This window comes from Leucopleurus acutus (genome assembly GCF_964270905.1).
Source record: "Leucopleurus acutus genome assembly, chromosome: 1".
Taxonomy (NCBI): domain Eukaryota; kingdom Metazoa; phylum Chordata; class Mammalia; order Artiodactyla; family Delphinidae; genus Leucopleurus; species Leucopleurus acutus.
Window position 1 is genome coordinate 135,470,850 of NC_139142.1, and position 27,465 is coordinate 135,498,314.

Sequence of the window (27,465 nt, forward strand, 5' to 3'; positions counted from 1 at the left end):
GAAAAGAAGGAAGGGCACTGCAGGTAGGTGGACCAGCATGTGCAAAGGCCAGGTGTCACAGGGGAACTTTGGGGTGTTCTGGGGAGCAGGCCTTCTCTTGTTCAGGGTCCATGTGGGGGGAGGGGAAATGAGATGGAACCTGCACCTAACAGGGCTGGGAAGTGACTCTTTGATCTGTTGGTCATGGGGCTCCATTGAAGGGTTCTCAATGCGGTAGCCTCATGGTGAGAGAAATGCTAGAAGCCCCTCTCTGGCCGTGGTGTGGAGGAATGATTGAATGCCAATGTTTCTTCCAGTAAACTCCCAGTCCCTGAAGGACAGGCTCCTTGCACTAAAGGCCTTTAGCCCATAGCAAGTGTAGAAACAGGCAGTTGAATTATAGCCAGGAACCAAACTGAGCCATATTCCCTGGCACCGTCTCTGAAATGAGGGCTCCTGAGGGTTGTGAGCTTCCTCCAGGAGGCCTGGGCTCATGATCTGATGCTGCTCACAGTGACTGTGACATTCTTTAGAAGTCTCTCATCTCTGTTCAAAAAAACGCCTCCGGGCTTCCCTGGTGACGCAGTGGTTGAGAGTCCGCCTGCCGATGCAGGGGACGCGGGTGCGTGACCCGGTCCGGGAAGATCCCACATGCCGCGGAGCGGCTGGACCCGTGAGCCGTGACCGCTGAGCCCGCGCGTCTGGAGCCTGTGCTCCGCAACGGGAGAGGCCACAGCAGTGAGAGGCCCGCGTACCGCAAAAATAAAAAAAAAAAGCCTCCATTTTGCATACTATTCCCTGATATATCTAGGTTAGCTTTAACATTAAAATGGGATGTATTACAAATATAATATAAAGTAAGTTTCTCGGGACTTCCCTGGTGGCGCAGTGGTTAAGAATCCGCCTGCCAATGCAGGGGACACGGGAAGATCCCACACGCTGCGGAGCAGCTGAGCCCGTGTGCCACCACTACTGAGCCTGTGCTCTAGAGCCTGTGAGCCACAACTACTGAGCCTGCATGCCACAACTACTGAAGCCCATGTGCTCTAGGGCCTGTGCTCCGCAACAAAGAGAAGCCACTGCAATGAGAAGCCCGTGCACTGCAACAAGGAGTAGCCCCCACTCGCCGCAACTAGAGAAAGCCCGCACGCAGCAACGAAGACCCAACGCAGCCAAAAATAAATAAATTAATTATTTTTAAACAAGTAAGTTTTTCTAACAGCTTTGAGTCAAATTAGCCCTCCAGAAAAATCCTTTGATTTCGAGGGGTCCGCCCAGTTTGAGAAGGATGGATGCAGGCAATCCAGTTTCACTGCAGCAAAGCTACAGTCCTCACCCTGGTCTCTGTGTAACTGCCTTCAGCCCTCTTAACCACCAGGAGACTTGCTGCACTTCACTCATCCACGCCTCTGTTCATTCATTCACCTGGTATTTCTGAAACCTGATAATGTGCAGGGCGTTGCCCTCTCCTATGACATCCACAAGGAGCAGAATAACAGTAGCGGCTCTAAATGCTTTGCATATATGATCTCAATCAATACAATGACCCTTTGAGGTACGTACTATTGTTATTAAACCCATTTTACAGACAGGGAAACTGAAACTCAGAGAGGAGTTAAAGGTAAAGTGACAGAGGCCACCCTAGAAGCAGCAGAGCCAGGATTAAGACTAGGCAGTCTGACCCCAAGGCTGCCCTTTTACCTCCTGTACTGTGTACACTGCGCAGTTGGGATGAGAAGCCTTAAGCACTGGGATAAGAGGCAAAGAGCCCTGGGAGCTGGAAAACCTCAGATCAACTTCCGGCTCCCTCCAAGCGGCACTGTGATCTTGGGCAAATCACCCTCCTTTCCTGGTTCTAGAATCTGCCCTGGCCCCCCTCCCTGCCCTATTCTGCTGTGAGCTATTTAGGCTATTTAGATAGTGGAGGGTTAAGTGCAGCCCGAGGGGTGTGACCAATAGCATTGAGAAGGGAAGTTTCTCTCCATTCTCTGGAGCTGCTGAGTCCTACAGTGTGCCAGGACCTTATTTAACTCCTACCACAGTCGAGCAGGTCCTTTTTTTTTAAAATTTTTTAATTAATTAATTAATTAATTTTTAAAATTTTGGCCGTGCAGCATGTGGGACCTTAGTTCCCAAACCAGGGATTGAACTCACACCCCCTGCACTGGAAGCGCAGAGTCTTAACCACCAGACTGCCAGGCAAGTCCCCAAGCAGGTCCATTTTATTGATAAGGAAACTGAGTCTCCCTGAGGTTCGTTGGTTGTTAGTTGAGTGGCTTAACCTGGTAACAACTAACTCCTTGCTTATTTCAATAATAATAGCTCCCATTTACTGAGCACTTATTAGGTGCCAGACACTGCTAAGCATTTGAATCTTCAAAACAATCTCCCAATATTATTATTACCAGTTAAGTCTCAGGCTCCCCATAACCTGGGAATAATAATAGGCCCCTATTGGGGGTTGTTGTAGGAAATTAAGGAAGTTGCCCAAGGTCACACAGTTAAGAGGTAGCTGAACAGGATTTGCACCAAGGTCTGTTTGGTTCAATAAAGTGATGGTTAAGAACCATTACTCTGTGCTACCCAAGCACAGGCTGCCTGGAGTGGCAATAGTAAAATTGGCATTTGATTCATAGGGGCTATGGTAATAGGTCCCATAATTATAGACAGGACCAGGAAAAATCCTTGTCTCTGAGAGAGTGTAGGAAAAAGCAAACAAACAAAAAAGCCTAAAAGTGGGTGAGGGTAGGTATTGGTTAAACTGGTGTTCCCAACATTGCATGTATCCAGGTGGATATTAGGATAATTTCAGGTGATACACAGATCAACTTTCTATTTTATGTATTTATTTAAAAGTGATAAATATAACTAGCACATCTGTGACTCCATGGCTATTACTGCTTATGACAAGGCTAAATAAAAGTGGTGAACTGGGGCTTCCCTCGTGGCGCAGTGGTTGAGAGTCCGCCTGCCGATGTAGAGGACACGGGTTCGTGTCCTGGTCCGGGAAGATCCCACATGCCGCAGAGCGGCTGGGCCCGTGAGCCATGGCCGCTGAGCCTGCACGTCCGGAGCCTGTGCTCTGCAAGGGGAGAGGCCACAACAGTGAGATGCCCGCGTACCACAAAAAAAAAAAAAAAAAAAAAAAAAGTGGTGAACTGATTTTAAAAATTAAGTAAATAAGTGTCAATAACATGTCTACACAGTTCAGATGTTCTTTCGCACTCTCAAATATGTAATGTAAGTCATGCTGGTTCTATCTTCAATATGTCCAGGATCTGACCTCTTCTCCCACGCCAGCATGGCTTCTCCTGGGCCACTGCAACAGTCTCCCACCAGGCCCTGCTCCCCGCCCTGCCCCTGCAGTCTGTTTTCCATATGACAACTAGGGGGAGCCAGTTAAAACAGAAGGCAGATATGTCCCTCCCCCTCTCAGAACCTCCAGGGGCTCCCAGCTCAGAGGACAAGCCAAAGACCCACCAATGGCCTGTGTGACCCTATAATCTGCATGCCCCCTCCCCTTAGTATTTCTCCCATCTCATCACCTCTTTGATGGTCCTGGGACATGCCAGGCATGCTACCACCTCAGGACCCTTGCACTTGCTGTTCTCTGAGCCTGGAACATTCTTCCCCCAGATAGTGTCAGAGAGGTTCCCTTCACCATCAAGACCTTGCTCAAATGTCACCTTCCCAGAGAAGCATTCCCTGACCACTTTTTCTGAACCACATCTACCCTCTCCTGGCATTTCTGTCTCCTCTTCTCTGTTCCATTTTTAACCTTGGCATCTTTATCTTCCAAGATGCTGGATACCTGATGATTTTGTTTATGGTCTGTCTGTCCTCCCACTAGACTCCTTGAGCTCGGGAATTTTTGTTTTTGCTTGCTGCAGGATCCCTAGCACCTAGAACATGGCTTGGCACCCAATAGGAGCTCGATGAGTACATGTCATGTGGGTGAATACAAAGTTCCATTCGTGCACATGTGCATTTTTCAAGAGAGAAAGGGTCCAAAGCACTCATCAAAGTCTCAGAAGGGTTGTCTGCCACCAAAGGGTACCCCAGCTCCCCCATTTGGGACCATGTTGGCCAATTAGATTTACTTTCTAAAGGGGCAGACAATACCACTTAGCCAGTTGGGCCTATACTTTTTCTCCTGAGAGTTAATAAGTGAAGCCTTGGTTTATCCATTCGTTTTCTGTGAAGTGGGCTAGGATGAGTCAGTCTCCCTGCCAGTTCATCTCACCATAGCAAGAGGTGGCCCAGACTCCCTCTGTAATGCCTCTGTTCATAAGCAGTGGCCCCTAGAGCCTGCCTCTTCCCACCACCAAGAAGCAAGTTCTGCCTTGTATTATTTCTGCTGTTTCATACCTTGTGAATTCCCAGCTAATGTGGAAACATCCCAAGGGCAAAAGACCATGTTTTCTTTTCTAGGGTCAGATATTCAGAAGATGAACATTCAACTCAAGCAGCCTGGGGTTAAAGTCCCATCTCTGCCACTTGTTGGCTGTGTGACCAAAGACAAATTACTTAACCTCTCTGTTTCCTTCTCTAAAAAAATGGATTGTTTAAGAATAAGAACTTCCTCATTATGCTGTTGGGGGGATTTGATGAGATAGTGCATATAAGTGTTTGGTATGGGATGATGATGAGCATGGAGCTTGGTGAAGTGAGGGGTTTTAATCCAATCATGTCACAAATATTAAGTACCTGCTATGTGACAGGTGTTATGCTAAGGACTGGGGAGAAGAAATAGGGCAGGTGCTGTCTTGTGTGAATGAGCTTCTTTGATGGTACAGACAGAGTGGCATCAAATGGCCTGTTTCTGACTCGCTCAGTGGGTCTGTGGGTGGCCTGTGCCTGACAGTTTCACCATCTCTAACCACGTGGGGCTTACATTCCAGAGGCAGAGGAGAATGGACACGGGGTTGCATGGGTTTATGAACTGTGAGAAAACACAGGGTACTTTGGGGGACTATTAGAATAATGGGGAGGGGGCAGATTTAAATCTCAGGGGTTAGAGTTATTTCTTTGTGAGTTACTTTGTGAATAACCTGGCTACAGAGACCTGAGGAGCAGCAGCTGGGACCCTACCTTTTTCCTTTCCTGCAACCTCAGGGAATTTGAGCTTGTTCTCCAGAGGGGCAGTTTAGGAGGGTGCCCTAGGCTGAAGCTCTGAAGCCCTGCCCTCTGGGCACTGCCACACACACCCTCTAGTGGTCACAACACAGGCAGGCGCTAGGCTGGATGGGCCCTGGAATCCAAGGACAGTGGGACTGACTGTCACCATCCTTCTCTTCCAGATACTATCTCCATTGAGACTTGGTCTTCCTGGAATGAGGGATGACTCCGGGACCTCATGTCATTTAACTTTGGTAACCAACTGTAGCATGATTCCTATTCCCATTTTACAGATGAGAACCCCGAGGCTTATAGAGGGGAGGGAGGTTAAGTAGGGTCAGTACTGAACTCAGGCCTACTAGACTCTGGTTTTCATGCTCTTCAGGTGTCATCCAGCTGGCACCTAATGGCACCCCACCCTCAACGCCACATCTCTGGGTGAGCAGGAGCAGAAGGCAAACTTTGTCCAAATTACTGCCCAGGGAAGAAGGCAGCCCTCCCCAGGAAGTTTCCTACTTCAGTCTCTCCTCGGCCTGAGGCCCCAAGCACAGGCCTGACATCCCTCAGGGTGCTCCACCAGGAACCCTGCAGAAAGGGATGCCCTGGTACCTTAGGGAGGTATGGGGGAATGGAGGGGGAAGGAGTCACAGTTCACAGATTTGCATCCAGGGGTGCTGAGCATTTGTGGAAGCCCTGAGAGGTAATCCATCCACCTACTATCCTTTTCCTTTTGCTTCCCCTCACACACACATACCTCTTCCCCCAGCCAATGGGTTCAAATCCAACCTCTGCCACTAACTACAAGCTTGTGCAAGTTACTTAAGGTCTTTGTGCCTCAGTGTCCTTTAATGTAAATTAGTGGTGAATAACCATGCCTACCCCTAAAGTGTTGTTATATGGAGTCTGGGGCCTCAGCCCACAACACTTTGATTCAGCAGGTCCAGTGGACCACATTTTGGAAAGCAGTGTCCTGAAGGGTGTGCTCCGGCAACACAGACCCACACCACTTTCTAGCTGTTGGGGTAAGAGCACATACTGGTTTATGCCTCTCTGGTTTTAGTATCTTAGCAGTTTCAAGACTATCTTCATTTCGGTGGCAAATTAAATGAGTAAGTTCCTGTTTCTCAGTTTCCTCATCTGTGAAATGGAGATAATAGTACTAATAGGATTGTTGTGAGAATGACTAAAATCTTCGTAATGCTTGCTTGGAACATAGCTTTGCCCATAGTAAGCACAAGCTATTATTGTAATCCACAGCCAAACCAGCAGATACCCCGATGATGAAAGAAAACACTTTACATCACATTAAGTTTCTCCTTGCATTTTAAGACGCATTCATTTCCCCAGGGGTCAGAAGTGACTGAAAAGGGGCCACAAGATCCGTTGTCCTCTAGGTGTTGCTTACACAGGTGTTTTGTTCACTTGTGAAAATTCACCCTGTTTGCTTACGATTTGTGCACTTAAAAGGCACTGTCTCCTAGGATCCTCATGGTTCTGTGAAGAAGGCAGGGCAGGCATCATCATCTCCGTTTTTCAAACGGAGGCCAAGACAGCTATTTTGATTGGGCCAAACAAGAAGGGGATGAGGGTTGGGAAGCTTCTAAGTCCGGCCCTCCATTCGCGAGAGTAAACGCCTCTCCCAGAGGGAGCGGAGCGAGCAGTACCTGGCTCCAGGTAAAGCTCAGCAAAGGGTTCTAAGTCCTTCCTGCAAACACCGGCCTTCCCCCAGCGCACACCCAACTTGGGCCCGCCCGGGGACTAGCACCGCAGCACGCTCACAAGGCCAGTCCCACACGTGGGAACTCCCGAGGGAGACCCGCGCGCCTGCAAACCCTCGGCCCCGGCGGGGGGAATGGCGTCCAGCCCCGGGCCAATGAGAGTAGCGGAATTTCTTTCATTCAGTGCTGGTCTGGTTCTTGCCCGGAAAGGGGCGGGACACCACGCCGGGGGCGGGGCCGCCGCGCGCCGGGGAGAGGGCGGTGCCCGCTCAGTGGCCAGGCCAATCGGCGCCGCGCCCGGGGTGGGAGGGGGGACCAGGCCTTTTTTCCCTCCGCGCGGGGCCAATCCTGACTTTACAAGCTTGAACTTTTGCCACCCTCGGACTAGCAGGAGCGCCCGAGGAGGTACCCCGCCGCGCCGGCTCCAGGGGCAAGAGCGGCCTTAACCCTTACCTCGCCGGGCGGCTCGCTGCTGCCGCCGCGCTCCCACCAGCTCGCCCCGGATCAGGCGGGCCCCGGCCCCCCAACCCACCCCCATTGCCATGGTGAAACGTCGCTGGGGAAATCACGAGCCCTACCCACATCCCTCTTCGTGGTGCAGAGAATAAACTGGGGAAGGGAAGGGTGTGGAGGAGTCGCCCAGCCCCGGGACGGCTGGCGGCCCGCCTAGCTCCGAGGTAAAGAGACTTGGCGACCGAGAGGAGCCCGAGAGAAGACCTTCTCCGCCTCTACCCCACCCTCTGCAACTCCCCTACCTCGAGCAAGCCTAGAATCCCGCTGCGCGAGGCATTCCACGTCCCCCGGTTGGCCGGGCGGCCAACCCCTGACTTCGCGCAGGGGGTGTGGAAACCTCGTGCTATCACGCTAGCTCCCGCTACTCCAACAAATCAGCCGCCCCCTGCTCCCAAGAGACGCAAGCCAGGAAAGCAGACACGCACACCCATTTTTATTAGCCTTCCCTGGGATGGGGGTTTGTACCAATTCTAAAGTGCAATGTGTGTTTGTAAGTTTGTGCACAAGCCAGGGAGAGGCAAAGCGCCCCGTTTGTGTCCGAGTCTTAGTGAGTCCGCCGAGCCCTCGAGCAGCCCGCCCGTGGTTTGTGTAACCGCGTGTGTGTGTGTGCGAGCGCGCGCTCGCATCCGTGCCCGCGGCGCACGCGAGCCAGAGAGCAGGCCGTGGGCGCTGTCAGGCCCGAGGCGGGGGGGCTGGGGCAAGCGTGGGGCGGGGGCCGGGGCTCGGCCCGCCCCGGGAGCCGGCCCCTCGGAGCCTCGGGCCCTGCAATGGGACGTGTTCTCCTTTAAGAGTTAAGAAACTTGAAACCTTGTTTGCGCAACAATCAGCGCCGCGGAGCCGCCAAAGTGTCTAGACTGGCATATGATGGGAGGCAGCCAATGACTCCGCGGCGCTCCTCCGGGGGCCCTCAGTGTGCGTTTGAGGAGAACAAAAAAGAGAGAGCCGAGCGGGGGAGCGAGCGAGGGAGACGAGCCGAGAGAAAGAGCCGCCGGGCGCTGCCTCGCCAGACCTCGCCGGGACCACGGGGCCACCGGGAGGCACTTTTTGGGGAGGGGGGAGGGGGGCGACCTCTGCAGCCGCAGCGTCCGGGGCGTCCGAGCGCAGCGTGGGGCGGGCTACGACCTCTGCCTCGGTGGATTGCATTTTTAATTAAGGATTCCCAGCAGCTCTTTGGGATTTTTACAGTTTCCACTCATGTGTTGACACCCGCGTTCTGGAGAAATTCGCTCCAAGTGCATCTAGCGCCTGGGACCTGAGACGGAGTTGGCTTTTCGTGCATGCAATTCCAGGGATTTTGGTTTTGTTTCGGGTTTCTTTTTCTTTCTTTCCTTTTCTTTTTTTCTTTCTGCAGGGAGTAAGAAGGAAGTCGAGGGTATCAACAAGCCTGCCTTTCGGATCCTGCAGGAAAAGCCCATGTAGTGAAGTGCTTGGGTTTTAAAGGCAGGGCTTCCCAGACACATTTGGGGGGTTCGGCGCGAGCGCTTTGTGCTCATGGACCAGCCGCGTAACTTTTGAAGGCTCTCCGGCCCATGCGGGGTCTTGCTGGCGGCGCGCAGTCTGCAGTCCCTCTAAAGCGCCGGGGCTGGAGTTGCTGAGCTGCCCGGGCGCCGGGGTCCATGTAGTCGCGGGCCGAGCGCGGACTGCGGCTCGGCGTGCGCGCGTTCCCCGCCGTCCTGCCCTGGCGAGCTCCCTCATGTTGCAGCCCTGCGGCGCCCCTTCGACGACAGGCTGTGCGCGGTCTGCACGGCGCCCGGCGGCAGAGCTTCATGTGGGGCTGCGGCCCGCGCAGCCGGCGCCTCGCTGAGGAAACGGACCCCCGGTAACCGGAGACCGCCTCCCCCCCACCCCCGGCGCCAAAGGATATCGTATGTTCAGGTCCAAACGCTCGGGGCTGGTGCGGCGACTTTGGCGAAGTCGTGTGGTCCCCGACCGGGAGGAAGGCAGCGGCGGCGGCGGCGACGAGGATGGGAGCGTGGGCAGCCGAGCTGAGCCGGCCCCGCGGGCACGAGAAGGCGGAGGCTGCGGCCGCCCCGAAGTCCGCCCGGTAGCCCTGAGGCGGCCCCGGGACGCGGTGGGACAGCGAGGCGCCCAGGGCGCTGGGAGGCGCCGGCGCGCAGGGGGCCCCCCGAGGCCCATGTCGGAGCCGGGGGCCGGCTCTGGGGGCTCCCCGCTGGACGTGGCGGAGCCGGGAGGCCGGGGCTGGCTGCCCGAAAGTGATTGCGAGACGGTGACCTGCTGTCTTTTCTCGGAGCGGGACGCCGCCGGCGCGCCCCGGGACGCCGGCGACCCCCTGGCCGGGGCGGCCCTGGAGCCGACGGGCGGCGGGCGGAGTCGTGAAGCCCGCTCGCGGCTGCTGCTGCTCGAGCAGGAGCTCAAGACGGTCACGTACTCGCTGCTGAAGCGGCTCAAGGAGCGCTCGCTGGACACGCTGCTGGAGGCGGTGGAGTCCCGCGGCGGCGTGCCGGGCGGCTGCGTGCTGGTGCCGCGCGCCGACCTCCGCCTGGGCGGCCAGCCCGCGCCGCCGCAGCTGCTGCTCGGCCGCCTCTTCCGCTGGCCCGACCTGCAGCACGCCGTGGAGCTCAAGCCCCTGTGCGGCTGCCACAGCTTCGCCGCCGCCGCCGACGGCCCCACCGTGTGCTGCAACCCCTATCACTTCAGCCGGCTCTGCGGGCCAGGTGAGCGCGCCGCGCCCGGCGGGCCCTCGGGGTTCCCTTCCCGCCCCCTTCCGCGGCCTCCTGTCTCTCCTTGACACCTCTGGCGGGCGGGCGGGCGGAGCTGAGGGTGCTCCCCCGGGTGCCCCTGGAGCGTGGGAGCTCCCAGTGGAGGCGCCTCACGCTGGCAGGAAAGCCGGGGAGTGGGGATGTGGGCGCACACGGCAACTTCGTCTTAAGGCTCCGGCAAACTCAGAAGGGTGCGCGTTGGAGTTTTTCTCTTCAGCTTCAGGGACCTGAGGCAGGCTCCGGCTTTCCGGACGGTGGAAGAGGAGGGCAGGTCTAGAAGAGGCCAAAGACTTGAGCGCCCCCCCTCCTCCAAGCCCATTTACCCCCAGTCCGTGCCCGGGCCTGTAGCATTTGTGTGCATATGCCTATACCTACGGTATATTATGCTTTGTCGTATCCAGGTAGATATATGTCGTGAAATTGGGTGTAGGCAATTCATGGCTAGAGTCCAAAGTGTTTGTAAACTGTCCTACTTGTTCCTGTCTATACTGAGGAGCAAAGCTTTTGCGGGGTAACCCTTCTCAGAGTGGAGACCACCCTCTTGCTCTCTTGCCTCTTGATTGTTGCCAGCATCCCTTGGGTGTCCGATGCCAGGACCTTCTGTCATCATCATTCTCAATCCTGTGCCCAGCTTTTCTAGAGAGCTGAGGGTCCTGGAGGTGTCTAGGTAGGGAAGGAAGCTGGATATTTTAGTACTTTTGAGAACTGCCCCCCTTCTTTGTCCTCTTCTTGGGATTTTTCTGCACACACCATCTACCCAGTCCTGCTTACCTGAGCAGGCCCTGGGTGCTGTAGCAGAGGTGAGGACAGAAGGAGACTCCAGGCAGGCCGGAAGCTTGCATCCTCACACACACCCCCCAGCGCTCCCTTCCCTTGCACTGCAGGGATCACACATTTTTAGCCGGTAGCATCTTCTGGGTGTATGCATCTTAAGTGGCACTGGGGGTTCTGCAGGGATGGGACTCTCTGAGGGTTATAGACTGTTGGGCCTGGGCAGGCTCTGAGTTCCTCTGGCCTGGCTCCTCTGGAGAGAGGCAGCACCCAGCCTGGGGGCATTTAAGAGGGTCAGATCACACAGGTCTCCTGACTCCCAGCATGGAAGGGGAGGGTGGGGCTAGAAGCATGGATTGGTCCCAGGTGTCTTGTTGGTGTCTGGGTGGTGGCTGGAGGGGAAGGACGGTGCCTCACTGGTGGTTCCTGAAGAGAGAGCACTGATGGGGGCTGGGGTGGGGAGAGGCAGCATTGATCTGGCTGCCCTGCACCCCGCATGGTCGACTCCAGGCCTGATTCTCAGGGGCTTTGGGCAGTAGCTGGCCTGTGGCCCTCTGCGGGCTTTCTGTGCTCCTTGTTCTTCTTCTGACAGCTTTCCCTGGAAGTGGCTTTCTCTCCTCTTCCACCCTGTCTCCTCCCTGCCTCTGAGGAGGAGGGCCCTGTTTGTGGTTGCCCTGTCCCTGGTCCCGTTTTCAGGGGGAGAGAATTGGTGGGGGCCCCTCTGCTCTTCTAGAAGGCCCCGCTGGGCATTTTCTCTCTCACCACATCAGTCTGCTAGGGAATATTTGTTGAGCACTTACTCTGTGCCAGGCAGCATGCTGGGTGCTGTAGTGGGGAGAGTGGAAATATGAGTAGGATCCATGCCCTCAAGAAACAGAATCTTCGGGTTGTGGCGGGGGGGGGGGGGAGAGTTGGGACAGAGATGGGGGAAGCAGGGCCAGGCCAGAGGGTCTGAACTCTCAGAGCACTGTGGGGTGTGCATGTAACAGGAGCACCTCTAGGAGCCTCACAGCTCTAACCTGGAGCCTTGGAGGATGGATGGGTAAGGGGAGGTGGGTGTCGAGGGGGAGGAGGAGAGGGCCTGCTGGGAGTCAGGGTACCAGGCAGGCTCAGGTGTGAGGGTGGGAAGGGGTGGGGTAAAGAAAACTGGAGACAGGCAGGACCCACCCTGCCCATACTTCTTGGATAAGTCACCTTGGGTCTTGGTTTGAGTTTGGTGGCCTTGAGCAGTTTTAAGTTGATGGGCAAACTGCAGTGGAATGGTTCTGACCCATAGACCTGGTCCTAGGCTCTGCCCGGCCGGTATCGACAACTTGACCTTCGAGGAGTAACCTCTCCTCTTAGTCTCTCTGTGGGTCAGTGCGGGCGGCTCTAGAAACGTTCTCCACCTCAAATTCCAGACTAAGCATTGGCACGTGACTCCTCTCCTCCTCCCAGAAGGAGGCGCTGTTGCAGGGACTGTGCCTGTTCTCCTGCTACTTCGTTTGCCGAAGCCCCGCCCCCCCCCCACCCCGTTCAAGCCACCCCGGGGGCCGTTGGGAGGACTGGTGGTCTGGGAAGAGTTTCCGGTAGGCACCAGGCTGACCCTCTTGCTCCATCCCATGTCTGATGGCTTGGGCCGCCAGGACTGAGGACTGGGGGAGCCCTTTGCTGTCCACCCCACCGCCGCCTCCTGGCCGCCAGCCTGGCTCCCGGAGCTGGGCGGGTGCATAGCTGGAGCTCAGCCGTGCGCGTCCTGATAAGGAGACTGCTCCTTCCCGGGCTCTGGGGGAGAGGGCTGGGGCACTGGGGCAGGTACACCCATAGAGAGTACGCTGGAACACCCAGCGGGCCAACTGAGGGACACCCACCGGCCCCCCAGTGCCCCCCAGGCCCCCACAGGGATCCCTAGTGAGACGGCCCCTTTCTGGGCAGTGCGGCCCCCTGCTGCTCAGGGCAAACCCTGCTCCATCTTTCAACTTGCTTTGGGGCATTGGGGCCAATTCCCCTCTTTGGGCCTCTTTTCTCATCTGTAAAGCGAGGGAGTGGTGAACAGAATCTCTGAGGGTCTGCTGGGAGGATTCCAGGTGACACAGGCCTGCCCTCTCCCCCATGCTTGTCTCAGAAAGTGGGGTCCTGTGTGCCCAGCTCTGCCCTGGGCTTCCCGCTCCCGTGGGAGTCAGGCCCTAGCTTTCCCTCCCTCTGGTGTATCTTTCTGTCCCTGGAAGAGCCAGTTCGCTGAGCTTGGTGCCTATGTGGACGGAAATGTGGAGAAATACTTTAATCACAGTTCTAACCTGTGTTTATAGAGATCCTTTCTCCCGAAAGTATCCATTAACTTTGGAATAAATCTCCTGCTCTTTGCTTCACCACTTTTTTTTTTCTGTAATTATATTCAGTAAATTACTATTATCCAAATTGCGCCAGGGAAAGAGAGACGGAGCGAGAGAGAACTTCTAAACGACTGGAGGAGGCCGCCTAGGAAAACACAGGGTTCCCAGGCCAGGACTATAGGAATTAGAATGGGCTAGAAAGTTTTCCTTTTATTTGGCCTGGCATTATCCCTTTGAAATGAGATCAATTTCAAGTTGGGCTTCCAAGCCCCCGCCCCGCCCCTCTGGCGGCCCCTCTGGCGGCCCCTGGGCCCTGCCCGCCCTGCTCCTCCGAGCTCCTCCTTGGAGGTGAGGAAGGGGTGATAATGTGCAGTGTGCCTCTTGCCGGCGCCAGCCTGCCGCGCTGTTTATCTGGCTGCCGGGGGAATCTGGGCAATTAGGCTCTGCCGGCCTTAAAGCACCAGGAGCTTCTCTTCTGTGTTTCCCACCCTGGGCCTTGGGGTTGAGCCTTCAGGTCCTGGGGCTGGAGGGGAAAGGCACCCAGGAGGGCACCCCTTGGGAGGGTGAAAGCTGGGAGGTCCAGGGAGGCGCGTGGACCTTTCCTAAGCAAGATGCTAGGCTGCACAGATCGGGGTGGAAGGTAATGTCTTCAACTGAAAGGTTACCAGGCAGTGGGAGAGGCTGTGAACTCTTCTGGCTTTAGAATTAGGGTCTAGATCCCGAAAGGCTAAGTACCCCCCTGGGGGCTAACCAGAGCCTGAGCTGCATTGGGCTGATCGCTAGCCTTCTGGTACACTCGGCCCCTGGCTGACTGCTCTCACTTCTGAAGGAAGTTGGAGGAGATTCCTGAAGTTGATCCCTGAGGCTGGCTGTCTGGGGGGGCTGGAGTTTCTGATCTCTCTTTCTCCCTTCCTCCCTCCCTCCCTCCCTCCTTCCCTCCTGCCTATGATCATTTCTTTCTGAGAGGCCTGCAGGGCTCTAAGGGTTCTCCCCTTAAAGTTTAGAGAACGTAAGTTATTATTTAGAAATCAACACAGCTTTTCTAAGTACTAAGATAGCTTCTAAGACGGGAGTGTGGACAGAGGGCCTGGAGGCAGCCTACACTTTCTCTTCGGACCTTTTGTCCCACCTGAGTTCATGTCCTGGGGCTCCATCCTCCCAGATCTGTGGAGGGAGGGTGGATGTGTTGGAGTGAGGCCGAGGTGCCAGTTAAAGGTTCCTCAGTGTTGTTCATAGCAGCGTTATTCATGAGAGCCAAAAGGTGGAAACAGTCCGAGTGTCCATTAGCTGACAGATGGATAAACAAAATGTGTGCTGTAGTCACCCAGTGGAATATCATTCAGCCATAAACAAGAATGAAGTACGATAGAAGTGACAGCATGGAAGAGCCTGGAAACCAGTATGCTAAGTGAAAGAAGCCAGACACAAAAGGCCTTCTGTTGTAGGAATCCATTTGTGTGAAACGTCCAGAATAGGCAAACCCGCGAGGAGAGTCAGTAGATTTGTGGTTGCCTGAGGTTTGGGAATTGGGGGAATAGGGACTGACTGTGAATGGGGCAGGGTTCCTTTTGGGGTGATGAAAATGTTCTGTAATTAGTTGGTGGTATTGGTCTCACAACTCTGAATGTACTAAGAACCACTGAATTGTATATTTTAAAAGAGTAGATCTTAGGGTATGTGAATGATAACTCTGTTGTTTTTTTTAAAAAGTAACTTGCTGTTGGTCCTGAACTGGCCTCCCCCTTTGTTCAGCTGAAGAAGGATAACATCTCCTGCCTCCCTGTGTGGTCTTGGGTGGGCCCTTTACCTCCCTCCACCCCACTTGCCCCATCAGTTAAAATAAGGAATTGAGTTGGGGGGACCTCTGACATTCTAAATCCCCGTGTCTTGGGGTGCAGTCTCTTTTTTACTTGCCTAGGATGGAAGTTAATGATGTGCTTCCAATCTCTGTGCAGATCGTTTTGCTGGAACGAAGCGGGGGTGGGGGTGCTGGTAGAGTCCCTCCTGAAAGCTTTGCAGTTCCTCACTGGCTGGTGTGTCTGATGTCCCAAGTCTGTAGATTTGCTTTCTGTCTCACTCATGCATTAGAGCCCCCAGCCCAGGTGTGGGCATGGGTGGTGGGTGTCACTCAAGGCCCAGACAGCTCCTGTGAGGGGGATCTTCATGAGCTTCCCGCCCCCGCCCCCCCACCCCCCCACCCTTTACAGGTCCCAGGTAAGCAGCCCCAGGCAGAGACGCTGGGGTTGATTACAGTGGCTTGACTCCAGCTTCCACAGCCCATTGCTGCCAGGTTTCACTTTGGGGGACAGATCTGGGGGCAGATGTCCAGAGCTCCCTACTATGTATGGCCTGGGCCTCAGCCAATTAGATGTTTGCAAGAGGAACCCGGACACAGGAGTTGCAGACCTTCTGATAAGTTAGTGGGGTAGTGGAAAGGACATGAGGCTGGGGGTCAGGATACCTGGCCTCTGGTTCTGCCTCTACACCAGCTCCCTGTCTGGCCCTCAAGGAGTCACTTCTGCTCTTCAGGCCTCAGTCTTCTCCTCTGTACAGTGCGAGCATTGGCTTCAATTCTCTTTCCCTGTGGAGCGCTAGCCCTGCCTGCATTTTGCCTCTTGTCCTGAGAGTCTGGTCTGTAGCCCCTCCAAGACTGGTGGATAAGGGGGCTCCTACTGAAGGCAAATAGCCCCCCTCCTTGAGTCTTGTTTGAGGTCTCCTTTGGGTCACCCTTTTGGCCCCATAGGTCCTCTTTCTCCACACTTTCATCCACTGATGCCCCCAACTTTACCATTATCCTTGTCACCATTGTCTTTGTCCACATCTGTTTACTGAACACTTTCTGTGCATATGATGTACCAGACCCAGCTGGGATGAAGGGGTAGAAGATAGGGTGCCTCTTGACTGCCTGTCTCATTGGGGTGTAGAGCAGAGTCAGGCCTGGGCTCAAATCCCAGCTCCACCATGATTGGCTGGGGAACAGTGGGCAAGTCAGTCTTCTCATCTGTGAAATGGGAATGATAATGGTCATCTTATTTATTTTTAAGAAAGGAGGAAATGAAAATAGGCACCCAATGAGCATGATTAACCACTCTGTACCTAAGGTCCAAAAGAATAAAATACAATGAATGAAATTGAAAGGTCCCAGCACAGAGAGAGACTCAGGGTACACATTCAGCAAATGTTTGCTTCGCTCCCAGTGGCTACTCCATGATTCATTTTCCTTCTCCCTAACTCCAGTCCACAAAAGATTCCCTGTTTTTAGACTGCAGCGCCTTCACTTTGTTGAAGTCATTTCTAGCTGGAAAAGCCGGGGTGGGGAAGAGGTGAAGCTGCCTGCTCCTGCGACTAATTGTGCCTTATTATAATTGTGAAAAACACTTATTACCCCTTGTGTCATTCCTGATACCTGCCTAATAATAGTTATTACCACTTTACTACCACTGAGAGTTTGTTTTAGTTTGCGATTTGATGGCCTTTAGTTTCTTTTAAGGAAAATGAAGGGTCATTTCATTCGTGCAAATTGTTACTTAGTTAAGCAAATTGTTACTTCCCAGAAAGCAAGAGGCCTAAGGAATTCTTCTGAAGACAAAGTATATGTTTTTAAGGACAAGTATTTTAGGCAAATGAAAGGAAACCCAAAGAAAAATACCATAGACAATAAAGAATCGCAGAGCGTCTGATCTGGAAGGCCACGGAGATTGTGTGTACCGCCCCTTCTCTTTACAGAGGGGGAGACTGAGGCCAAGAGTTGGCAGTGACTGGTTTAAGGTCTCCCATCGGGGGAGCTGGATTTGGCTTCCTGGGTTCCAGCCAGTCATGTCCTCCTCCTTGCCCTGAAGGTCATTTGCTCTAATGTAGTTTGTTTGAAAGGGAGCTCCTATGTCTATGTGGGCCTCTGCAGTCAGTCAGTTCTGACTAGAGTTGCCAAACTTAGCAAAGAAAATTACAGAATGCCCTGTTAAGTTTGAATTTCAGGTAAACAGCACATAATATTTTAGTATAAGTATGTCCCAGATATTGCAAGGGATATACTTATGCTAAAAGTTTATGCCATGTATATCCAAAATTCAACTTTAACCAAGCATCCTGTATTTTAACAGGCCACCTTAGCTTTGACTTTCCCTGTACCCCTGTTTCTCTCCTTATAATAATAATAGTTACTGTTTGTGGAGGTATTTTTCTTCAGTACCAAGAGCTGTATTGAGCATTTTACATACATTATTTCCTTTTGCCCTCCTGGCAAACCTGGGAGGTCTCTATGATTATTGTCCCCATTTTAGAGCTGAGGAAACAGGCTCAGAGAGGTGAGGTAACCTGCCTGAGGTCACACAGCCAAAGGTGACAGAGCAGGGATTGAGCCCAGGTCTGTACCCCAAGTTTGTGGCTTTCGCTGTTGGCCAGTGCTGTTCCAGGGGACTGGGGCAGCAGAGGTGCTGGGTTCCTGGGAGCTGGGTTTATTATTTGAGGAAACCAATAATCAAAAGCATGTAGAACCCCCATGTGTGAACTCTCCCATCCCAGCAGTGACATGTTGTCTCCTGTCTTCCAGAATCACCACCACCCCCCTACTCTCGGCTGTCTCCTCGTGACGAGTACAAGCCACTGGGTAAGTGTGTCCTCCTTCTGACCTTTGGGGAGCTGCCTCCTTCCCAGGCTCCCACAGGGCCCTGCCTCAGTGCTGAAGGGCCAGAGAAGGAGGGGAGGGAGGGATCACCAGCCTGGTTGCCTTTGGAATGGGGTGGGTGAAGTTTTACAAACACAACCCCAGTTGGGCCAGAGCCGACCCAGCCTTTGCAGTGCCTTTGCAGCGAGCTATTTACGTCTTGAAATTCCTCGCTCATCATTAACCTCTCTGTGACCTTTAACCATGGGCCTGTGGGAGACGAATGGGTTTCAGCTTCAACATCTTGTTGATGCTGGTAGGTTGGTGTTTCTCTCTTTTCCTCTCCTTCCCTCCCAGCCTTACGTGGTTCTCCTTTGGTGTGTATTAATTAGCACTATGACAGATAGGCTGAGCACGGTCACTGTTGAGACGAGCTATATGTTTCCCACCCCCCCTTTTAAGCCAAAAAGTTCACCTGGGCAGAAACAACAGCTGGAACGTTTAGAAAGCAAGTGTCTTGGTACACCAAGCCCCTGGCATGGAGGGTACCCCTCAGTGGTAGTGTCATTGTTGGCAGGGCCCATTCAGAGGTAGAACGTGTTTTCTGTAAAGCCTTGGGGCTAAATGAGCAGCCCGTACGCTGGGGTAGATGCATGTGGTTTTAAAAGTAGAAATGGCTCATTTCCTGGCCCTCTTGGTTCCTCCAGCGGAGAATCCCAGTGGTGGGGTGAGTATGGCCTGAATAGTACCGGGAGAGTGACTTTGTGACCATTGGGACTACCGTGGGTAGCTGCCGTGGGCCTCGAGCTTTAAATGTCAGATGGCGTGGCACTGATGCTGACACATTCCACCAGTGACCACAAAAAGTGGGTTTTGTTTTGTTTTTGGTAAAGGCCTCTTCCCGGTAGCGTGTGTCAGCATCATCTGGGAGGTCACTTCTAAGTGTCATAAACTCTGAGGCATCCAGTCCAGTTTTCCTTCCAGGCCCCCCTGTGGAGACAGGAGTGCCCACCGGGTCCCTTCAGGAATTTGTCCTTCTCAGTCTAGGAGGACAGAGGCTGTCCCATGACGGTGTATGAGTCAGTGGCTTAACGATGGCAACTTCCTCATTGTTTTTCCTGAAGTACGGTCACACCGTGGATGGAGGAGCTTCATTTAGTTCTCCGGGGAACTGGAGTGATCATCTGGTGGGACCCTGTCACTTTGTAGACAAGGAATCAGGCCGAAGGTCAGGGAGAACCGCCCAGCTGATGAGTAGTGGGGCTGAGGCGGAAACCCAGAGCAGCCCCTGTTCAGCTCAGCGGTTCCCCATCCTTCCCTCCCAGGCCCGTCTCAGCATTTTTCTTTTTCTTTTTCTTTTTTGCGGTACGCGGGCCTCTCACTGCTGTGGCCTCTCCCGTTGCGGAGCACAGGCTCCGGACGCGCAGCCTCAGCGGCCATGGCTCACGGGCCCAGCCGCTCCGCGGCATGTGGGATCCTCCCGGACCGGGGCACGAACCCGTGTCCCCTGCATCGGCAGGCGGACTCTCAACCACTGCGCCACCAGGGAAGCCCAGCCTTTTTTAAGTTAACATAATTGCACTAGTCGCTTAGAAGATCCCTCATTCTCGTAGAGGAAAAGGAAAACCCTCAAACATTCGTAGTAAGTGTAGCACCTGAGCTTGAATGTCAAGGATCATTGCCCCAAGGAATCGTGGGTCAGCCGGTGATAAAGCCACAGAAATCAGGACTCCATCCAGCGGAGCAAAGTGACCATTTGGAAATCAGCAGGTGTCCCCGTTATTTTACAAATGGGACAACTGCGACGGAGAAAGAGGAAGTGGCACTTGCTGGTGGTCATACAGCTCAAGGGTCCAAAAACGACAGGCCACCATTTGTTTTTGTGTGGCTCTTGAGCTAAGAGTGGTTTTTACTTTTTAAAACGGTTAAGAAAAAAAAAAAAACCACCAAAAGCAGAAGCATGTCTTTTGTGACATGTGAAAACTACATGAAATTCAAATTTCAGAGTCCATAACAAAGTTCTTCTGGAACCCAGCTGTATTGTCTGTGGCCGCTTCCGCAGGACAGCAGCAGAGGTGGATAGTTGCGATGGAGATTGTAGCGCTCACAAAGCTGAAAATATTCACTACGGGGCCCTTTGCAGGCAAAGCTGGTGACCCCTGATTTTGCTGAGTAAGAGTGGAAGCGGGACTCGAACCTGGGGCTCCGGCTTCCAGATGAGGTTCTTCCTTGGGGCTCGAGCAGTGACCAAGCTTGGAGTGTTCTTTTTCTACAGCAGCCTCGTAGGGCCTCACTAAAAGCACTAGATGTGAACGTTTGGAGAGCGCATGGCAGGGACTTACAGCTGCGAAGGATGGAAAACACCCATCACCCCCACTCCTGGAACGTTCATAAAGCTGTCTGTGTTGGCTCCACAGCGGTTCACTGAGAAACAGGGTTCAGCCTGGGGTGTTGCTACTTCGGACAATAAGTGGCAGCAAGACTTGGGGCCTGAACACTTGGGGAAGATTAGGTCTGAAAAGCAAAGAGGTTCCCACTTAAGCACGGAGGTTATTATCTTCTTTTAAAGAGATTTTCCATCTGTCCCTATTTTCCTCCAAACACACTTGACCAGCAGATAACTTTTTCAGGCCCCGATAAATAGCCCGAGTTATTTTTTGTATTATTTTCTTTTCCTTGCATTGTTAGTTTTTCATAAACAAAAAGTCATTTCACTTCTAAGCCACTGTGATCACATAAAACCAAAAAAACAAAGTAAAACCCGGAACACCCAGTCAGCATCTGGCAAGTGGGAGACGAGAAAGAAAGAAAAAGAAAAAGGCCAAATTGTTTAAGGTTTCATCTTCCCGCTCCCCAGGCCACGTGGTAGAAGGAAAAAATTCCTACAGGATCGAATGGAATTCTAGCTAGCTAGGGCCTAGGCTAACGGTTTTTGTGCCAGGCTTCCCCAGCTTGGAGTGGCTCTCCTGAGCCAGGTGGGACCAGCCGAGCCACATCTGGGTTGTGCTGGGTGAGAAGATGAAAGATACTACAAGCCTCACAGAAAGAACATGCCTTCCATCTCCTGGACAGACCTGTCCCTTAACGGGGACAGCACCCCGTTACTGGTAGCAGAGGCAGAGGCCCAGGAAAAACTTTCCAAGTCGGCCCGCCCCCCAAGGCATCCGCTTGTCCCGCTAATAGCTCAGCGTTCAAGAGAAAACGTGCAAAAGAATTTCCCTTCCCCATCTAAGTGCACTGCAGACAGGGGAAAACAAATAGCGCACGCCATGTGAGGTACTTAAAATATTTAAACAACAATGAACGCCTTGAAAAAAAGAAAAGAAAAGAAAAAAATAGTCTAGACATTGAAAGTTGCTCTGGGAGTGGGTTTGGATGTGAAGGTGGGGGAGGGGAGAGAGAGAAAAGTTAATCTGGGAGCAAATGCTTGAGCCCTTAATTAGAGGGGTGTAAGCGGGACAGAGTGAGGATGGCTGGTAACTTGTTAAAACAGAGTTTCCCCAGCTCCAGAGGGAGGAAGGAAGGAAGGAAGGAAGCAAGAAGGAACAACTTCAAGAATTTTAATGGTTGTAATTAAGTACAGCAGCTATGAATTGTTTAGGGGCTTAATTTAACCTTACCCAAGAAGGCTCCAAGTTACTACTTGCTGGGTCCCCTGAACTTGGGTTATTTCTGTGGCCAGAGCAATTGAAACTTTTTCAGGTGCCAGGGCTGCAGCAGCCAGCATTTTCCAGAAGGGTTCCAGGGTTGGCTGGCCTGGTCTCGTGCGATCTTGGGGCGGGGAGTGGCAGAAGAAAGTTGTGGGGGACACGCTGCCTTGAGAAAGAAGAGAGGAACACCCCACAGCCAACTTAAGTTCTCTTTCTCTTTCCTCCTGTAGATCTATCTGATTCCACATTGTCTTACACTGAAACGGAGGCCACCAACTCCCTCATCACGGCTCCGGGTGAATTCTCAGGTTGGCATTTCTTTTTTCCCTGCATGTTGCCATTGTGTTGAACTTTATAGGAGGGGGACAAGTGGCAGGGGCCTGACGGAGGTCTTGTTGATGTCCCCCCTCCTTTTCTTTTCCCTGGGCCTCCCACCCCTCGAGGAGAAGACTGCCAGGGTCTTCATCACAGGTGTTCTTGGGGTTAAGAACAATCTGTATGAATGAGGCCTAAGGATGAGAACTTTTCAAGTGCCTGGCAATCCATGCTCTGACCAGCTTTCTCTTGTGGACATGATAAAAACCCAGCCCAGTTCTCCATCCCGATTTTGCGAGGGATCCTCTCCCCAAGCTGGCTGAGAGGCTGCAAAATGGACGTGTTTGTTTACATTTGTCTTCTTGGGTTTCTCCTTCTGTCCCTGCTCTGGGGAAGGACCGATGCACTGGCTTAGAAGAGGGGGAAATGGAGTGGGTAGAACGATCATGGGGGAGAGTCTAGCAAGCGAGGAGTTTTCCAGAGGCTGGTGGTTTCCGTGTCTCTCCCTGAGCACTGGGTGCTGGGCTAGGAAGCAGAGAGAACCCTGATTTGGAGCCTCCCCTACTTCCCACATTTAAGACTTGGCCATAGGGACCCTCACATTCTGGGGAACACCTGAATCAAGCTTTCCTTGAGAAATGACATGTTGGTGGTGACCCGGGGGCTTCGAGGGCCAGGAGGGGCTCAAGTGCCGAGGTCTGTGGGGCCTTTTGGGAGCATGGCGGGTAGGGTGCGCTGTGAGGACAGCTGGGGCTTGTGGCCTGGCTCTGTGCTGCGTTGGGTGACAGCCGCTCGGGCGGGAGATGCTTCCCCAGCAGGCATGGCTGGATCTCTTTGAGAAGGCCTGTGTTTGCCTGCATCTGAGCCGTCCTCCCCGGACCCCACAGCCTGTCATAATGGCAACAACAGTCATTGTAGCTATCTACTGAGTGTTTACTTTGGGCCACATCCTATACTCGGGCCCCTTGAGAAGCATCATCTCAGAAGAGCAGTAAAGTGACTTGCCCAGGATCACGTAGGAGCAGAGCCATTTGCCACTATGTCACTGTGCTTCTGACCACTGTCCTGTCCCCCACTTCTCTGCAAGGGCTGGCTGTACCTCCAGTGAACGTACTTCGCATGAAGCTCTGTCATTCCTGCCGTACTCTCCCCACGCCTCTACAGGTGTCACAGTGTTGGCTGCTCAGGGCTGCCTGTCCAGTCCCCGTGTCCAGAGCCCTTCCCCATCCGCTGCATGTTCCATCACAGCCGTGGGCGGTCACAAGAGTACGTCTGTTTCGAAGATAGAGAAACTAGAAACCAGAGCAGAAAGTGACTTGCCCAGGGGTACAGTAGAGCTTATGGCGCAGGTCGTACTGGGGTCTAGGGCTTCTGGGTCCCACTTGCCTTCTGGTCTCTGGTGGCCCCTCTCATTGGCCCACTTTGTTTTCATCCCCGCCTTTTGGCCTTACTTGTTAAAACGTCTTTCCCTGAAAGACCCAACCAGATGAACGCAAGAAGTGGACGTTTTAATCCATTCTTCTTCCTCTGTGCCTACGTGGTTGGAAGCCACATACAATTTTGAAGCAAGAGGCTTAAAAGTATTTCTGAATGCAAGATTCCATGTCCCTGCCAACCGTCAGAGTGTATTTAACTTAGACGAATTGCGCTGGCGTTGGTTGTATGGACAGATGGGTAGTTTTTCACCATCTCTTCCCCTCATTGTTAATGGCGGAAACTGCCGTGTGTGGAGGTGCCTTACAGGTTCATGGTGTGTCCTCAGATGTGATCTCTGTCATCCCAGAGCTGGCCTGGTGTGTGACACAGGCTGGAGAGAGCAGACCCCAGAGCACCTGCAGGAGGCCCCCCCCTACATCCGGTTCCCAGGAGGGAGCACCCTCTGGAGGCTGGAAGGTCTCCGGAGACCCTGAGGCCATTAGGTTGGGCTGCCTTTGGGGCCCAGTGGGCCTGTGTTTGGGCTTCCCACGCAGCTGTCCCAGAGCGACCTTTGGTGCTGACTGGTGAGAAGGCCCTGATGTGATGCTCTTTACCGTGGATGAGGATTGCGTGGCTCTCATGAGAAAATCTGGCATCCATTGCCTTGGGATTCTAAGGGACTGAAGGAACTGGGGAGGAAGTTTGGGATTTCCTTTTGGGGGTTGATTGGTCTGGGTTGCAGGTGGTCTCGGTAGGCGTTCCCCATTGTAGTCATCCAGGCCCCTCCCAGGGATGGCGTGGGTCTCCTCCCACTCTGCGGGCTCACAGTTCAGCTTTTCTAGCTTACTTGTGCCGTGGGGATCCCAGGACCGATGGGTTGGCCCTGCCCCTGCCTCCTGGATGCGTGTAGAGCTGGGGCTGTGGGTGGCTGTCACCTTGGAGGACAGGCTCAGGGAGGGAGGCCCTGCAGGGTGAGAAGCAGGCCCAGAGGGGTCTCAGTGGATGGTGAAGCAAGACTCATCCTGCAAAGATGGGAGGCAGGGCAGGAGGTGAGGTCAGAAAGCTGAGGAGTGCAGGCAGGTAGAATGCGTTGGGACAGACCAGGCGTTTGATGCTCAAGGACAGATGGTAAGGATGCTGATGCTGACGTTTATTTATTTAACATTGACATTCACTACTTAGCACTTTGCTGACTGCTGGTCATTCTTCATCTCGCTGACTCCTTATCACAACCCAGTGAGACACATTTGATTCCCCCTGTTTCAGAGGTGAGGAAACCGAGGCTCATGGCCAGGCCAGCTGCCCAGATTCCCAAACTGTAAGTGGCAGGCTTGGGGTGGGAGACTGAGCGGTGTGACTGTGCAGCCTTCCACAGCAAGGATCCCCATCCTTCTCCCTGAGCCACACCTGGCAAGGTGGAGTGATCAAAAGGAGGCCAGGGACAGCCTGTCCTGACTGAAGTACTAGGGACAGGGCTGAGGCCTGGCTAGAGGCACAGGGCCCTGTGCTTCTCCGTGTCCCCACCGGGTGAAGCTTGCCCACCACCCGGAGACCACCCGCAGCCCCCTCTGTCTCCCTGCATCCTGGGGGGTGGGGGGTGGGCAGCGCTGTCCCTGAGAGCCTGGCCTCTCTCAGCGTCTTGGGATGGGTGTTGCTGGAGCAGGGTGTCTGCAGCTCCGGGACGGAGGCTGCCCTTGTTTGTCTTGCACAATGACAATCCCAGCACCCGACCTGAGGCTGGCTATTTTTATCCAGCGCCAAGGTCTCTGCTTCACTTTCCCGTCCTGTTGCTGAGGCCACTTTAGGGGAAATGGGGGGATTTTGAGGCTTAGTCACAGCTAGGGCAGTTGAGGATGCATTGGTGGGCAGGGTGGGGGGCAGCAGGACAGGAGACTGTCTTGTTTCAGCCTTCTGATGAATGCTTGACACCCTCTCATCTGATCTCTGCGTCGGCTCCAAATGTCGATACGTGATCCCCACTAAACAGACAAGAAAACTGAAGCTCAGGGTGGCAAGTGACTTCACCAAGATCACCCAGTAGGGGGCCAGAACATGGAGCTTCCACCAAGTAAAGACCCTTACACCTGGAGTCTTCAGTGGGATTTGGAAAAATTGAAAGCCTAGAAGTCCCCTTTTGGGGTGCCTTCACTTCAGGTCCTCGACACTCTGGTTTCCTTGCCTAACTGCTGCCCCTTGACTGTCTAAGGGGCATCCTCTTCCTCTCTGCAACATCTCCAACCCCCCCCCACCCCATTCCCTTTATTTCGATTTAGTTTGCGGAGGAAAGCAAGATTAGCTGGTTAAATTCATACTAAGGTGTGAGTGGCTGGTGGGCAACTCTTCTTGGCAAATTAAAGGCAGGTTATGCGATAATTCAAAGAAATTGCAGGATCAAGGGCCACGTGGGAACGACCTCTCTGAGGGCTGGGTTCTCTTGGCTCCAGGCTAGAACAGAATGAGCGTGACACAAGGAGCTTTTTGCCCTGGATGAGGTGGGAGGAGCTAGGCCAGGCTCAGTGCTGGGTGCTGAGTGAGCTCTGGGAGTTGACCAGGGCCCAAGGTGATGGGCTGCATTTAGAAGCCAGGCCTGCCTGACTCCAGTGCTGTGGGGCTGGAGCGTAGAGCACTGGGCAGACTTCTGTAGGAACCAGTAACTCCCCTCTAGTATCCTATTCTAGTGCCTATTGGATAACCATTCAAGTGCTTTATTAAGCACCCACTGTATGCAAGACATGGTGTAAGCTGCCTGTCATGGGGACCAGACAGTCCCTTTGTTTGACTTTGGTTGTGTGTACCAGTATCTCAGTCCTTGGAGCAGGCTGGTTTCTTTAGAGTGTCAGTGAGGGCGAGCCCCTCACTTTGAAGAGAACGCCCGGGAAGAAAAGGAGCTACTCAGGACAGTGTGGAGAGTTGGGGGCTCAGCTGGATGTGGGTATCTTTCCTCCACCAGCCAAACTCTGAGCTCCTCAAGGGCACAGATCATTCTCCAGGATTCGTGCATTCTGTAGATTGGCAGAGTTTGGGAACAGAGGCTCAGAGAGGTTAGGAGAGCGTCTGAGGGCCGCACAGCAAGCATAGGAGGTGGAGCCAGGCCATAACCTAGATGGGTCCATGCTGCCCACCCACCTGCCACCTTTCCTCTCAGTGGTCCCTGAGGAGGTTGCCCTTTGTGGTCAGTGCTGTCTGATGTGTGTCAGTGCTCACAGAAGCCAGGAGAGGAGTGAGTTGGCGCAGTATCATTTCCTGCTGCTTCCCGATTCTAGGACCCAAGCTTGCTCGCCTCAGAGGCCCTGGTCCAGAACGACCCTAGAGCTCCTCATTCTCCGAGGTCCTCAATTCAGCTCCCTCAGTGTGTGCTGAGCCTCTCTAGCAAGGTGGGCTGAAGAGCATGGGCTGCGCACCTTTGGGCCCTGGGTTCAAGTCCCGGCTCTGCCATTTCCTAGTTGTGGGGCTTTGGGGCAGCCGCTTAACCACTCCCACCCTTGGTTTTCTCACCTGTAAAATGAGGATGAAAATAACAATGTGTCACCTTATGGTGAGAGTGAAATAATGCCAAGTGAATCAGCCACGGCTTGGCACACATGTGGTAGGTGTGGCCATTATGGTCTGCCAGGCACTGTGCTTGGGCTGGAAGCGCAGAGATAAAAATTACATCATCTCTGCCCTCAGGGTACTTACAGACAGGTGAAGACACAAATAGTAATAATGAGAAGTGGAATAAGAGGCAGTAAAGAGAAAGAAGGGCTTAGTGACTGACTCTTGGTATGGTGGGGAGGTGACCCAGGAAGACTCCCTGGAGGAGGTGATATCCAATGGGTATTATAGAATGAATCGGAATCTACCAAAGAGGCCAGGTTTGGGGGGTGGGAGATGCGGTCCACGTAGAAGGAAAGCAAGTGCAGAGGCCTGGAAGTGTGAAAACAGCCTGATTATTGAGAAACCAAAGGAGGGTAGAGGGGTTGGGAAGCAAGGTACCTGACGTTAGTGGGAGACGAGGCATGAGGAGGCCAAGGCCTGGGTCATAAAAAACTTTCTGCTGTAATATACAGAGTACACAGGTAAGTGTCCAGCTTGGTGAATTTTTACCAACTGATCGCACCTGGGTGACAGGCAGGTCCCGGATAACATTGCTGTCACGTGACTGTGCTCAGTCCCAACATGTGGCAGTGCTCACAGCCTGTGGGTCTAGGGGTGCCGCGTGTCGAGTGAGTGGTTTAGAAGAGAGAGTGGCAGGGCAGGAGGATTGAGTTTTAGCTGAAAAGAGGGTTCCATTTGGCTTTGGAGAGCAGGAAGGACGTTTTACCTGGAGTTTGGGGCAGATGGTGCCCTGACACTACCCACCTTAAACCT

The 27,465-nt window shown here is 53.5% G+C and overlaps 1 protein-coding gene across 1 annotated transcript in view; it reads left to right on the forward strand.

Moving 5' to 3' along the window:
• The first annotated feature begins 8,234 nt into the window (after nucleotides 1-8,234).
• Nucleotides 8,235-27,465, forward strand: part of SMAD6 (SMAD family member 6) — a 75,682-nt gene continuing 56,451 nt past the window's right edge. Inside the window, exons 1-3 of the mRNA XM_082853867.1 lie at nucleotides 8,235-10,003; nucleotides 17,681-17,737; nucleotides 21,615-21,692. Of these exons, the coding sequence (XP_082709993.1) occupies nucleotides 9,196-10,003; nucleotides 17,681-17,737; nucleotides 21,615-21,692 (943 nt within the window). The 5' untranslated portion in view covers nucleotides 8,235-9,195. The remainder of the gene's footprint in view (nucleotides 10,004-17,680; nucleotides 17,738-21,614; nucleotides 21,693-27,465) is intronic.